This window comes from Peromyscus leucopus, chromosome 1 (assembly GCF_004664715.2).
Source record: "Peromyscus leucopus breed LL Stock chromosome 1, UCI_PerLeu_2.1, whole genome shotgun sequence".
NCBI classification, from domain to species: Eukaryota; Metazoa; Chordata; class Mammalia; order Rodentia; family Cricetidae; genus Peromyscus; species Peromyscus leucopus.
The window spans coordinates 90,366,243-90,380,785 of NC_051063.1; the positions used below are offsets into that span (position 1 = coordinate 90,366,243).

The 14,543-nt window shown below is 46.0% G+C and overlaps 1 protein-coding gene across 6 annotated transcripts; it reads right to left on the reverse strand.

The window, feature by feature from the left end:
- Nucleotides 1–3,157: 3,157 nt before the first annotated feature.
- On the reverse strand, nt 3,158–8,333 carry LOC114697570 (calcitonin gene-related peptide 2-like). 6 transcript variants are annotated; one of them, XM_037211292.1, is made up of 6 exons: nt 8,010–8,294; nt 6,799–6,918; nt 6,407–6,550; nt 4,986–5,066; nt 4,561–4,744; nt 3,158–3,596 (listed from the first exon to the last, which is right to left on the reverse strand). In XM_037211292.1, the coding sequence occupies exons 1-5, from the start codon at nt 8,147–8,149 to the stop codon at nt 4,585–4,587; spliced, it is 645 nt and encodes a 214-aa protein (XP_037067187.1). In that variant the 5' UTR covers nt 8,150–8,294; the 3' UTR covers nt 3,158–3,596; nt 4,561–4,584. The 6 variants fall into 6 exon arrangements, 5 of the variants coding, with proteins under 5 accessions (XP_037067187.1, XP_037067189.1, XP_037067195.1 ...); XM_037211294.1 differs by having other exon boundaries at nt 6,799–6,894; nt 8,010–8,280; XM_037211300.1 differs by lacking the exon at nt 4,986–5,066 and having other exon boundaries at nt 8,010–8,299.
- Nucleotides 8,334–14,543: the final 6,210 nt, after the last annotated feature.

Below are 14,543 nucleotides of genomic sequence, written 5' to 3' on the forward strand. Positions count from 1 at the left end.
CCTGTTTTAGGATCCTTAACAGCACCTGCAAAGACATTTTTCTAAATAAAGTAACATTTCATCAATTCTAATAATTAAAATATGGGCATGTAGCCGGGCGTTGGTGGCGCACGCCTTTAATCCCAGCACTTGGGAGGCAGAGCCAGGCGGATCTCTGTGAGTTCGAGGCCAGCCTGGGCTACCAAGTGAGCTCCAGGAAAGGCGCAAAGCCACACAGAGAAACCCTGTCTCGAAAAAACCAAAAAAAAAAAAAAAAATAAAAAAAAATATGGGCATGTCTTTGCAGGATCCTCACTGAGCTTGTATTATTTATCACCACATTAAAATTGGTCCATGAATATTTACCATACCTCTACTCACAAGTGTCAAAAGGTAGAAACATCCCAAGTGCCATTCAGTGGGACAACATACATGGATTGGGGTTCATCTCTACAGTGTTTTACACTTCACAATTCAAAAAATAAACTAGTGCTATGTATGTCATGACATGAAAAAATCTCAAATGTATTCTGTGAAGGAAAAGAATTCAGACTCAAGACTTCATATTAATTGCATTGATGACTGTTATGGAATATTTGTGTACACTATAAAGATGTGTCTCTGCCTAAGGCACCTTCTGATTAGTTTAATAAAGAGCAGAATGACCAATAGCTTGGTGAGAGAGAATAGGTGGGACTTCTGAGGAGAGAGATGAACTCAGGATGAAGCTACACAGCTTGAGAAAGGTGTTAGGGAGACACTGAAGAAGATGGTCATATGGTACAGAGGAGAGGTAACTGAGCCTTGTAGCAGAACACAGATTAATAGGAACAGGTTAATTTAATTTATAAGAACTAGGTGGGGAAAAGCCTAAGCTAAAGCCAAGCTTTCATAATTAATAATAGGTCTCCATGTCATTATTGGGCTGGTGGTCCCAGTGAGAAAGTTCTAATACAGACGACATTCTGGAGGAGTCAAGTCCATAGAGATGGATCAGCAGAGACTGTGGTTGAGGGAGCAACTGAGTACAGAGGGAAACAGGAGTCTTTGGTAAGTGATGTAATTGCTTTATGTCCTCATTGTGCTGACTCCATGGCTCAATGATTTGCTCCCAGAACTACACACCAAAATGAATGAACTTTTCAATATGTAAATATAAAATCACATATCTGAAATAAGATCCTGGGGCTGGGACTCTGCCAGATACATTTTCTTTTGCCAGCTAGACCCCTTTAGACTCCCTCACTTGGAGTTCCTAAAAGGACATCAGAAGCCAAAACCAAGAAGGATCTGATCTGGCTCCTTCTAATTTCAATTTCTGTTTCTGTCAACATCATTCACACACTGATTTACTCTGACAGCCAAGGTGTTTCCAATCCCTAGCTTGGTTTAGTTTTTCTGAATTCCTAGCACATTCTGGATGCACCTCTTCCCCTGCCCACCTATGGGATATCTGCATTTGTACTCTTAAAACAGCCTTACATTGTGGGAGTCTGTGGGAGACCAGCTCCAACTTGCTCCCATGCATCAAAGGGTTCTTGGGTGGAGGAAAGAAGAATGAGGAAATGATAGAAGAGAAGAGAAGAAAGACAGAGACCCAGGATAACTTTGGGTGGGCACTGGATCAATACCCAGCCTCCCAAAGCTTTATTCAAAAGGGCTTTTTATAATATGCCAAGGGAAGAGCAAAAGACCTCCCCCTTGCAAGATCAAAGCACACTGTACAACCAAGTGTAGACCCTTCCAAACACCTGGTAAACATGCCACCCGTGGCCAAATAATCTGCTTATGCAGTCCTGCTGGGTAAAGCAAGCTCAGATTCTCTGACCCTGAGTAAGGTCTCACAAGGAAGCCTCTGTGGGCCACCACATCACATCACCCCAGCACCCAACCAAGAGATACTGGAATCTGCTTATTTCCCTTCTCAGTGGATTAAGAATCCTTCTCCAAGCTTCTCAATTCTCCTTCATCTAACCTATAGATGGTAACCAGTATACTCCATACTCTCTTTGGTCTTTTCCGTACTCTAACAGCTATGCATGCCATTGTTATATTAAACATTAAATATTTCCAGTTAAAATGACCAATGTAATTTGTTTTTTCAGCTAGAACTTGACTGATAGAAATCCAAAGTCTTTTATGGGACCTACGGAATCCTGAATGTTCAGTCACTCCATTTCATCTCTGGACTCATCAGTTTCTTCCACATCACTTACTCTAGGTCTGCCTGCCAATTCACAGAAACTGCCTGCATGTTAACCTCACCACAACAATGGAGGAAACTATTGCACATATAACCTAGTCTCTCTCTCTCTCTCTCTCTCTCTCTCTCTCTCTCTCTCTCTCTCTCTCTCTCTCTCTCTCTCTCTCATGCCAATGAGTTGCAAGAGTTAAACAGATGGAGAGGAACTTCAATGTCAAATGGGCCTTAAGGTATGAACCAGAGCAATACAAAGACTCAACATCAGCCAAGATTTTATACGTAGATGTATAAAGAGCTGGGGAAGGTTAATCCATTACTGCATGTGTGAGAGTAAAGAATTAAGAAATAACAAATGTACTCATTTTCCTTGTTAAATAGGCATTGGTTATGTTCAGCATCTTTCCCATTTAAAAAATACATGGTAAAATCCTTATAGGTACACTGATACAGTAATAGATTGGGTAGAAGAAGAAATGGATCGTAGATGTAGCAACACTACTTTTGATTTTTCTTGAAAGTAAGGGGTACAAAGACTGCATTATACTGTATAAGGACTAGAACATTATATGCTTAAATTTTTTTTTAATATGTCTCCAAAATGTAAGGGCCTATCATGCCAGGCAGGAAGGCCAAAGGATGGTTCACAAATCTCTGGAAAATGTCAGAAGACTTTGTTAATAACACAAGGCATGGTGGTTTCTACTGTGTGCTCTGAAAACCATCACAGATCTTCCACAGCTTATTGATGTGACCTTGAATCTCTCCTTTCCATGCCTTTGTCTCCTCAAATGTGAGTATCTTCCTATGGCTTGACCATGAAGACTAAGTCAATTAACAGGTATATAACAATTTCTTAGAACACTAGAATAATACTAAACACTCAAAAGCATTTATTATTATTATTATTATTATTATTACTATAATTATTATTACATAGGAAGACAAATTAAAATGGACTACCACAGACTCAAAACAAATGTATCCAAAATATGTTTTAATCTTGATGAAGTTCATAAATGGTACAATTATGACATTTCCTTAAATAAATATACAATCATGTTCTGAGACACCAAGGCACAGTATCTCCTCTAGCAAGAGTCCCCAGAGGTTACAAGAGGCAGTGATTTCACATCTCCCCAAAGTTCACCAGGCTCTCAGAGAACCTGTGTGGTTTGCTGCTGGGAAGCCAGTGGGAGACGCCATCACATTGACTGGCCACAGACTCAGCATAAACATGATGCAGACAAACAGAGAATTAACTTATTTATACTCAGTTTCATTCCTCTCTAGTGACCATGGCGATTTTTCTCCAGTATCTATCAGGATGCAAACATACACATTATCCATGGAGCCTTCTTACCAGGTCATTGTTAATAAAAACTAATAGACGTGGTTGAGTTCAGCGTCACATAACCTGAGATGAAGAGAAACAAAAAAAGAAAAGGAGAGAGAAGAAAAGGCAAAAGGAGAGAGGATAAGGAGGGAGAAGAATGAAAGAAGGATATGGACACGTGAGTAACCACAATCATCCCTAACAGTGATGATTTACGTAAATGGCTCCTCCACTAAGCAGCATCAGTGAATTCTGAATTTGGAGTGTGAGGAGGCTTACAACACTGTCCCTATTAATACTGGAAGTGGCCCATGGTGTCCTGGGGACTCTGCAATCTTAGCACTTGGAAGCTGGGGCAGGATGGTCAGAAGTTCAAAGCCAGCCTCTATATACTGAGCTGGAAGCCAGCCTGGGCTACTTGAAACTTTCTCAAAAACAGAAAAGACACTAAAGATGCTGGTGGTGGTGTGCTCACAGCCCTCCAATCTGAACTGTTGGTAGTGGTGTGCTCACAGCCCTCCAATCTGAACTGTTGGTAGTGGTGTGCTCACAGCCCTCTGATCTGGACTGTTGGTAGTGGTGTGCTCACAGCCCTCTGATCTGGACTGTTGGTAGTGGTGTGCTCACAGCCCTCTGATCTGGACTGTTGGTAGTGGTGTGCTCACAGCCCTCTGATCTGGACTGTTGGTAGTGGTGTGCTCACAGCCCTCTGATCTGAACTGGGGAACACCAACCGAGAGCCCTGCAGAAGCTGCGCTCATCTGTGCGGCCCAGTAACAGGTAAGGTCTGCAGGCCTTTCCCTTTCCAAATCCAGACAGCATTTCTCTTCCTTTCTCTCCTTGGCAACAATGCACTGCTTCCCTGTGACCTCTCCTGCCATTCTGATTTCAATTTCAAGCTCAGTTTAAGAAGGAACTCATTACCTCAGGAAGAAGACTAGTACTAGAGATAGGGGACCTGAAGGCCCTACCACTCTCGGTGGGCTTCACGATGTGACTCTCAGCTCCCAAATCCTTCCTCTCCCAACCCAGAGTAGAAAATCACCTTCTTCTCGGGGCCATTAGCTACTCAGTACTGAAGGTCCCTGCGGCGGCGGCCAAAGGCTTTAGAGCCCACATTGGTGGGCACGAAGTTGTCCTTCACCACACCCCCTGACCTGCTCAGCAAGCCCGCTAGCCGGTGGGTCACACAGGTGGCAGTGTTGCAGGATTTCTTCTGGGGAGTGATGCTGATATTCAGGATGGACAAAGAAGATAAGTCTTGTTAGTGAGGGCTGGGGAGGAACCTACCCCCTGAGAACTCCATCCCTTAAACATACCACTTAACAGGAAGTGTTTTTCCTAGGTGCATTTACCAAAGTTGTTCAGGAAAATGACCCGAGAGTCTTTGCCAGAAACTATTCCCCAAACCATCACCAAAAAATAAAATAATATAATAATAATGATAATAATAATAGTAATGAAACTTACCTTGCTGAAGCTAAGAACAGCATTGGCAGCATCATCTCAGAAGAACTTATCTGGTTCTTAGCATGCTGCTTGTTGCCATAGCTGCACACAAAGATGGCCCATCAAGCCCTGTGCCCACCTGAAGCTAAAGCTCTTTCCTAGGTCCTGGCCACTCCCAAGCTTCAGAAGTAGACCAAAGCAATGATCACTACAACTCTGATTCTTCCAGAAAAAAAAAAAAAATGAGTGAGATGGAAGGGATGTGCTTATTCAGAAGCAGGAAGTGAACAATTCTCTAAATGCTCTAGAAGATTCCCTCACTGTCTCTTACCTCAAAGGTGGCCTATGACTTCTGTTCTCTCCCTTCCCATCCCAAGTCACTGACATTCTCCGTCCCACAGGAAGCTGATGTTGCCAGCTTCGAACCCAGAGAGGAATGCACATGCAGCAAGTGAGAAAGTAGGAGCCAGAGAGGAAACCAAGAAGGACACAGAAGCTCTTGGTGACACCCTGGACACTTCAGGCCCCTCTGCAAGCCACCTGCGGTGTTCTTTTCTTGTCGGAGTTTCAAGCCCAAGGTCCATAGCAGAGAAGGTAGGAAGGTTGTTCAGCTCCTCTACTTACATGCCCAGAACTCATGTATTTAGATTCCCATACCACCAGGAGCTGATCCCATGGGCAGTCAGAAAGTTAAACCAGTCAGGAGACTAGAAGTTGGGACAGAGGGTGGTAGGAGGTCAGTTCACACAGACTCCATTGGGAAGGCTTGGGGGTGTGGTGGGCCAGGACTGTGCAGGGAAGGGCGGAGGAAAGGGGGGACTTTCTGGCATTCCATGTCAGTCTTTCATGCTATCAGGGACTTCTCAAGGGGGATGCAGGTCAAAACATGCTTTTCCTTGGGGAGTGCTGAAGCGGGACCAGAGTTGGTCTGTTTCCAGGCATGGGTCACACAGGCAGCATCTGTAACAACATGCACACCTCTAAAGATGCTCTGGACCTACCTCAGACACCGTTCTGCCTGTCCCAGACCCCTCGTACCCTTACAACTTCTCCTTGCGAATGTGAAATGATGGCTCCTTGCCAGTGTGAAAGAACAAATCCTGAAGCTGCTGAAACATCCTGCCATTCTAGTCCATCCTCTGGCTTCACACTTACCTGCCCTACTTCAGCCCATGCGGCGATGTCTCCCCATAGGCCCATGTCCAACTCCCACAGTCAGCGATTCTACATCTCCTCATTTCCTTTCCCAAGAGTTTTCAGGAGAAAACAAAATCTTAACGTGTCTAACCGGTATGAGTCCCTCTCGTGGCACCGGAACCTCTGTCGTCTATGGAGGCTGGGAACAGTTGATTAGTTCCTTGGACTTCCGGTAGTGTCTCTGTACCTCTCTGGAATAGTTAGTCCCTCTGAGCATATGGGGACCAGGTGAGGAGGAGCCTTACCTGGAGCTCTCAGCCTCCTGCTCCTCCTGCTCCAGCTTCCTGGCCTCCATCAGCTCGTAGTAGTTCTGCACCAGTGCAGCCAGCAGAAGTCGCTTTTCCTGTTCGCTGAGGGTAGCCAGGTCTAGGTTGCTCTCCAAGGCTGACCTGTGAAGGTAGCAAACCTAGGACAGATTCTCATTCCCTGCCTTTCTCCACCCCAAATAAGCAGCCAAGCTTCCAGATTCCTCCCCTGCTTCTTTCCTCGGGGCTTAGAGCTCAGGTCAGGAGGCCAGAGCCCACAAGAGGGCGCTGATTTACCAATAACCAAGTAGGGGCTTTGGAGCCACAGGGGTGACAAGATCCCCCCTAGTAGGAGGAGTGTCAAACTGCACTCCTGATTCAAGCTAATTTACCCGAGAGGTGCTGCCTGGAGGCTGCTGGCCAGGCACAGGATCCACATGCTGCTGAGAGCCAGAAAGGGAAAGAACTTCCAGAAGCCCATGGTGTCTCTGTAAAAAGAGAAGAATGGTCCACTGCACGAGGACCATAGACCCAGAGGACCATAGACCCAGGTTCTAGTCCTGCCCCTGCTATAAGTGCCCTGCTAACTTTTCCTGTCACCTCCCCCACCGCTGTTCCATTGTTTGCCCGAGGGCTACAAAGCTACAGTTTAGTGGGTGGCTTAATTGAGCAGAAATGAGTGGGGGAGGGTAGATGTGGTTTGCATTCTCTGGTCTGAGTTCGGAGGAGGGGCTACAAGCACTCATTCGCCCCAGCTTGCAGCGCTAGCCTGCCAATGCCCCTTTTGCTCTCCTCGGTGAATGAAGAAAGCAAGAACCACCCAGAGCTCCCTGAAGCAGATTTGCTGTACCGCTGCTTTGGATTTCTCACAGTCTGAAAATTTTAGAATCACCTTTTCTGAGCAGTTGCCCTGGGGACGCTGGAAAGGTATCTTGGAAAGAGATAATCTCTCTCCAGATGCAGAACTGAGAGAATTTTTTCGAGCCCCAGTTAAACTGCCTCAGAACCACAGAAGTGCTGTTTAACACCTGATGCTGGACTCCTCGCCACGGTGCACCCTAGATGCTTGCTGATGACCCCGGGCGCTAAAGGCTGGAAACATCTGAGAGAAAAGATCGGTGCTCCCCAGCCCTAGACTCAAGGACCTCCTATCCTAAAATTGGATAGGGTGAGGCAAGACGACTTCTCCCAAGGAGGAGCTATATAGACTCCTAGGTGAGGTCGTCCAGCTTCCAGAGGGTCTTTGTACTCCTACCGGTGTGCTCCAGAGTCCCACTCATCCTAGTTAACAGAAAATGCCACGACCGCACTTTCTGACTGATCCCCGGCTGCAGGAAGGCAGAAATGGATATGGAGTGAAGAACCTGGCCAGCACAGGGAGCCAAGTCAAGCAGGTCGTGTAGTGGTGTGCGCCTGTAATCTGCATCCTCGGGATGCTGAGAAAGGAGGATCTTAGCGCGTTCAAGACCAACCAGAGCTATACAATGAGTTCCAGGCCAGCCTGAATTAACTACAGTGTGAAACATTGCATCAAAAACAACAACAACAAAGTAGACAAACTAATGGAGAGTGAGCTGAATGAGTTGAAAAGTTAGTTCCTCACCTGGTAACCCGAGCGTTGGCACAGCGAACGTCCAGAGCGAAGCGTCCACTGGAGAAGAGCACACACCACTCGGCTGTAGATGCCTTGTCCCCAGAGTCCTGGTCTCTTATTCTCTGGTCTTGGGGGTGGGGGGTCCTCATTAGATCTCTCGGCCAATCAGAGCTCTGACCGAGCTTCCAGAGCGTCTTCCGTCATAGCTGCACTCCTGCGGCAAGGAAGCAGGAGTCCACTCCCTGTCTTTGCCTTGAGGTCATTGCTGAGGAACAGGGGAGGGGTAAGGAGACTGAGGGAGAGTGGATTCTCCCAGAATGTGTGAGCAAACTGGAGAGAGTTTGGCGTCAAGATCTCTTTAACGCCTGAACTCGAGTCTACAACCTTTCCCTGCCCCCTCCTGGCTGGACTCCCGGCAGGGTGAGCAGCAGTCCTGGGCTCTAAAAGGACTTCAGTTAGATACAGCCAGGAAGGTGACTGCTCGGGAAGGAGCGGGTCCTAGGATCCATTAGAGGACTTCTGGCATGCCTGTCCCCAACCGGTACTCCACAGTCCTTCACATCGCTAGCCTAAACGTGGTAGAAACTAGGGAGTATAGGGGAGCAGGCTAACAGGCTAACATAGGGGACTGGACATTCTCTTCCCACGCCAGACCCTACAAATCCTGCACTGTGGTTTTTGTCTCCCCCATCCAAAACCCAGGACCTCATACTGCCACGGTGATGTAGGTTAACGCACTTCCCTGCGCCTCTGGCGGGTTTGTCAAGCTGTGGGGTTGGCGCTACCAGAGCCCAGGTCTCCGCTCCCTTCCCCTCCCCGCATCTCTACTCTGCAGAGACTGACGGCTGAGCCAGGGTCCTGCACCCATCACTTGAGCCGGCGCTGCAACCCAGGGGTCTCTAGGGGACTTTCACATTCGCTCATCTGCTGGTCAGGACTGAAGGTGACTTTGGCATTCACACGATCACTGAGGAGTGCTCAGATTCTCTTGCCTCCTGCAGAAGGCTGTGCGAGCCTAACACAAATCAACTGAGCTCTGGCCAAAAACAACCCCCACGCTTCTGCTCTGAGAAACAGGCATGAATTATGTGCACACCGTAAGAGACACATCGCCACTCTACCACAGCCATAGACATCGATCGACGCACACCCATGCAAAGGGACTAAGCATCTCCTCTTTTCCTAAGCTCAGTTTTGTGAGTCCACATTGCCCATTCTCCCTGTTCTCAGGTGCGTGGAGAAGATAAACCTGTGTTCGAAGTTACTGGAAAGAGAAATACCACCTACTCCCAAGGCTTCCGGCTTTCCCCTGCCATAGCTTGATAGACACACGAGGATCCCCCAAGTGCCCAGGGAGAAGGGGGGGATTCCAGCAATGTGTAGAAGACGATGCCTGAGGCTTGTGGAAGTCCACACCTGGTGTTCAGTTTCTGGGAATCAAAGAGGAACTTGGGGTATGTTTGTCCATGTCCTCGGAGTCATTTTCCTGTATCAGGTCCTATTTGTCGGAGCAAGGACAGATGGCAACACCCTCCCCCAAGAAAAAGCCCCAACTGGGAAACTCCCACTGGCCTCCAATCTTCATGAGCAATGCAGTGAGCCAGAATGGAAGGCTGTTCTCCCAGGGACTAGTGAAGCTATATATATATGTAGATCAAAGTTGCAGCCAGCAGAGGCACAGGATGGCTTTGTAATGAATGCCTATGCAGGGCACCCCACCAATGCTCTCTAAAGGGTTTTCTTCATGAAACCAAGGTCTCTGCATCCATATGGTGGCATTCACTTCTGTATGAAAGGAGAATTGTGGATATGGCCTTTATTTGGGGGCTTCTCTCCCAAAGTCCTGAAAATAATGTGACATCTGTGCCCCTCTTCTGGGTTTTGGGCCTGGAGAGTGGCTGTGGACTGGTAAGTTTGTGAGGTGAAGAGCATCTGTATCCTGCACCACCAGTCCCCATACTACTGTCACTGTTCTTGGAGTCTGGCAAAGCTTGTGGTCCAGTAATTTCAGGCAGCTTCATTCTCCACAGGGCACTGGGCCATCATTACTGGGAGAGACTGGATGAAGACACTCCCACCCCCAGCTCCCCAGACTGGCCTGGATCATCAGTAACATGCATGAGGAACAGGAAAGCAAGTAGAGGATTATATCAGGAATCCTGATCAGTCTCCTGAGAAGCCTCCAAAATATTTATTTGGAGGAACATGGAGCCTTTGAGATTAGACTGGGAAACCCACATAGTCTCCAAAGACAAGATCTACAACACCAAGACTCTTCAGAAGTGTTGAGACAGACAGAAGGCAGCCAGAGTACATTCCCCAGATATTCACATGCTCTACACACAGTGCCCAGCCTGGTACTGACTAGCCAGGATGGAATATGTAGTAGTCTCTGTACAGGTTTCCAATATTCCTGACCAACCTCCACACCCCCCACCACCACAAAAATAAGTATGGCCAGTTCTGCAAGTTGGTTATCTTCTTGGGAGACCCATGGGAACGGTTGGTTATTTTACCTCTGTTCACCCAGAATTATTTGACCTGTTTTTTTTTCTTTCCCTTACTAAATGGTGCATAGTATATACAGAACAAATTGGTGAAGTCAGAAAGAGTGAACCAGTGAACACTTCTAGAGGTCATTAGACTAGAATCAATGAATTCATAGCCAAATTAAACTGGGTTGTAGACCCCATTCAGAGCCATTAGGCAGAAGCACACATACTGAACCAAAGACATACACCTTTTTATTTAATAAGAGAAATGGGTGTACTGAAGAAACTTTCTGGAGTCTACTGACAGAGGAAGTACTAAAGGCTTCTCCTCAGGACAGTCCACAGCTTGAAAAGCAAAACAAGGCATTTTCTCTCAACCCAGCTTGGAATCATATTAGTGAATGAACAAGAGGAAAAGTCAATACAGTAATTTGCTTTCTAAATGGAGGAAATTGCATCTTGATTTCCCTGGAACTGGCCTGAGCTCAAGCTGTCGCCCATCAACCTAACTAGCATAAAGAATACTTTCCTAGGAACATATCTGGCTAAAAAAAAAAAAAAAAGAAAGAAAGAAAGAAAAGAAAAAAAAAACCTTCAATATTTTGATGTGAGTTTAAATATTTCCCTAATCACTAGTTTTAAACCGTGGAAAGGCTTGGTACAACTTTGTGCTGTCTGCTTTGGGAGTTTTGAAAATGTATCTGTGGTGGTTAGTCTGGACTGTCAACCTGATGGGGTTTAGAGTCACCATGAAAACAAGCTTCTGGTGTATCTGTGAGGGACTGTTCTAGATTACAGTGATTAACAGGGAAAGGCCACCTTGTACTCTGGGTGGGCTCTGGGTCCCAGGTCCTCAAAGGGAACGGAAAGCCAGCAGAGCAGGAAATGCATTCATTTCTCTCTGCTTCCTGATTGGATGCAATGTAACCAGATGCCCCAAACGCCTACTGCCGCCTACTTCTCCATGAGGAAAAACATCCATTAAAATGTAAGCCATAATAAACCTCCTCTCTTAAGTGGCTTTTTGTCATGGCAACAGGAAGAATAACTAATACAGTATCTTAGCTAGCTGTTCACTTAACAAATTTCCTAGAATGAATATTCCATATCAGGTTTCAATCAGTCAATGCACATTTGCTGAGGACCTACAGTGTGTAGGCCATTGTCTTAGACACAGGAATTCATAGTGAATTCAAGAAAAATTCCTGTCCCAACAGCCTTGTATCACAGTGATGGACTTTAATACAAGTCTGTATATACCCTATTCCCCAAATAAAAACAATCCTACATATGCTTTCATCATAGTATCCCCTGTGTCAAATGGATATTTGTGGTATGTAGTACTGACACCATATAAATACTACCCTAGTTCAGCCAGACAGTATAGTCTGGTGGCATTGACTTGGCCAGTCCCTCTTTCCACTAGCCTAGTTCTCTCTGCCTGTTTATTCCTTTTCCTTGGATCCCATTTGCCCATCATCAATTTACTCCTTTTTTTTTTTTTTTTTGTTTTTGTTTTGTTTTGTTTTTGTTTTTCCAAGGCAGGTTTCTCTGTGTAGTTTTAGTACCTGTCCTGGATCTCTTGCTCTGTAGCCCAGGCTGGCCTCAAACTCACAGAGATCCGCCTGCCTCTGCCTCCCGAGTGCTGGGATTAAAGGTGTGCCACCACCACCCAGCTACTCCTTTATTTTTATGGAGCTTGTTCACGATTATGGATTACTAGTGGCTCTTTGGGAAGAATTCTAGATCAGAAATCATTTTTACTGCACATTTAAAAAATGTTCTCTACTGTCTTCTATTCCCAGTGCAGCCTTTTGTTGTTAAAGAATCATAGACCTCCATGTCCTCCTCACCAGTGTTCTAAAGTGCCCTTAGGATGTGCCTCCATCCTCATTCATTGTCTGAATACTCAGAATACTTGCAATCTGAAGTTCCATGCTCTTCAGTAGGACATTTTCTTGTTTTCTTTGATAATTCCTCTCTCTCTCTCTCTCTCTCTCTCTCTCTCTCTCTCTCTCTCTCTCTCTCTGTGTGTGTGTGTGTGTGTGTGTGTGTGTGTGTGTGTATGTGTGTGTGTGTGCATGCATGTATGCGTGCGTGCGTGCGTGCGTGCGCGCACCTGCCTGCTTGCCTGTCTCTTCCAACTTTGGAGGGGGTTTCTGTTGTTTAAATGTATCCTTTTTAAACTCTTCTAATCATATTTTTAATTTTCAAGAGCCTTTTTTATCTCAATATTCTTTATGGTTTTTTTTTTTTTTTTTAAAACAGTTCAGTGTATCCTAGCTTTCTGGGAGTAATGAAAATAGGTTATTTGGTTAATAGATTATTCTTTCTTTATCAGGGGTGATCTTTGCATTTCTCTGCTGAGTTACATGTAAGAAAGGGCAGTGAAGTCCTAAGTTGTAAGGGCACTTGCTTATATGTGGACTGCAGTTTAGAGTTACTGGATGGGAACTTTGACATGGTATTGGGTAAAAACTTCAAACTACCAGTTGTTGTAAGGCTTCTGTTTGAGTTTCTTTATCACTCTTTTAGAGGAGTCCTCTAATTCCTTGTGTGAAGCAGCAGGATGGAGGTCAGAATGGGGGGTTAAACCAAAAAGCAAGGGAAAGGGAGTTGGGAGTCTACTATTTGTTATGATAATCCTCCATGATTTCTAGAACCCAGCACCCTGGAGAAGTGAGGCAAATCCAGAGTCTAATTGTGTGCTGCCACTCCACACTCTCCCACCCCACCCCCAACGCCCACACCTCCCACCCCCACCTAACGCTCTCACCCTCACCCCCTACTCCCATGCCCAGGCTTGCAGTCACTTTACCTCCACCCATTGAGTAACTGCCCACAGGGGAAGCCTCTGCTGGAAGTCCCGAGCTTTTCTGAGGTGTTTGCCTCCTCATGTCTTTTCTCACTGCATTCTCTCTTTTCTCACATTTACAGCAAGAACAGGCATCTGCACATGTTTTCTCCTTTGCCAACCCAGGTGAAAAGACTGGCCTAATGGGAGGAGATGCAGCCTTCACAGAGCCTCCCAATCCCTGGGTATTTTTACTTCAGTGGTTCATCAGAAGCCCCCCCCTCCCCCCCAATTCCCCAAGCCCTGAGATATAAGGATCAAACTAACAGAAGTCCCTTCTGGAGAATACTTTTTAGATTCTCTGTGTCTGCCAGAGAATGAGCGAAGCACAGTGGCCCAGACCCAGGCTGGTCACTCTGAGAGGTGGACACCCTCAAGTGAGTGACGTCAGGAATTACTCGGGTTATTTCCTCTGAGATGATTCAAATTTTTTTCTTGGCTCAGACTTACAGGACCCAAAGTGACTTCTTCCTCTCTGAGTCTGGTCTGAAAGCACTGTTCCATGATACAAAGAAGGTAGAAATACAGGTCCTTAAACTTCCTTGTCATGCTAATTACAGTAAAATCATCAACGCTCTCAGATGCTAGGAGGTTTGGTCAAGGTAAATTCCCAGTGTTGCTGAAACACATGCTGGAAAGGCCCTAAGGATGGGCAGTTCCTTCTTAATGTTTTTGGTGACTCCAAGACACTGCCAAAGCAAGATTCCTAACCGTGTGCTTTGTCCTGAGTGTGGATCCAATGAGCTAGCCCGTTTGTGGAGCCAAGATAAGACCAAAATGCTTTCACCCCAAAACTAAGGCCTAAGACTGCTCCTTTTAGCTACAGGCCATAAGTTACTGGAACAGGCCAGAAGTTACTGAAACCAGTCAGTTCAGATTCCAGAAACCAGGAAGTGTAAAAGTACAGAGTCACAAGGTAGTCAGGAGGTAATGACTGCTGGACTATGGAATATCCTCTCCCTGGCCCCCTAGGCAGCTACTTGACCATAGAATGTCCCAACCCTAGTTTCCATAGTGACTGTGTAATCACCAGATGCCCCCATTTGGGGGCAGCCAATGAGAAATGGTAGCTGTTATTTGCAGCGCTGTGCCCTTACCCTGCAAGGAAATGTCACGAAACATGACAGAATCCGCTAATAAAAGTTTTATTAAAGATAAAAGGGACAGAGAGTGCACAGGCCTGTGGAAGAGACACGT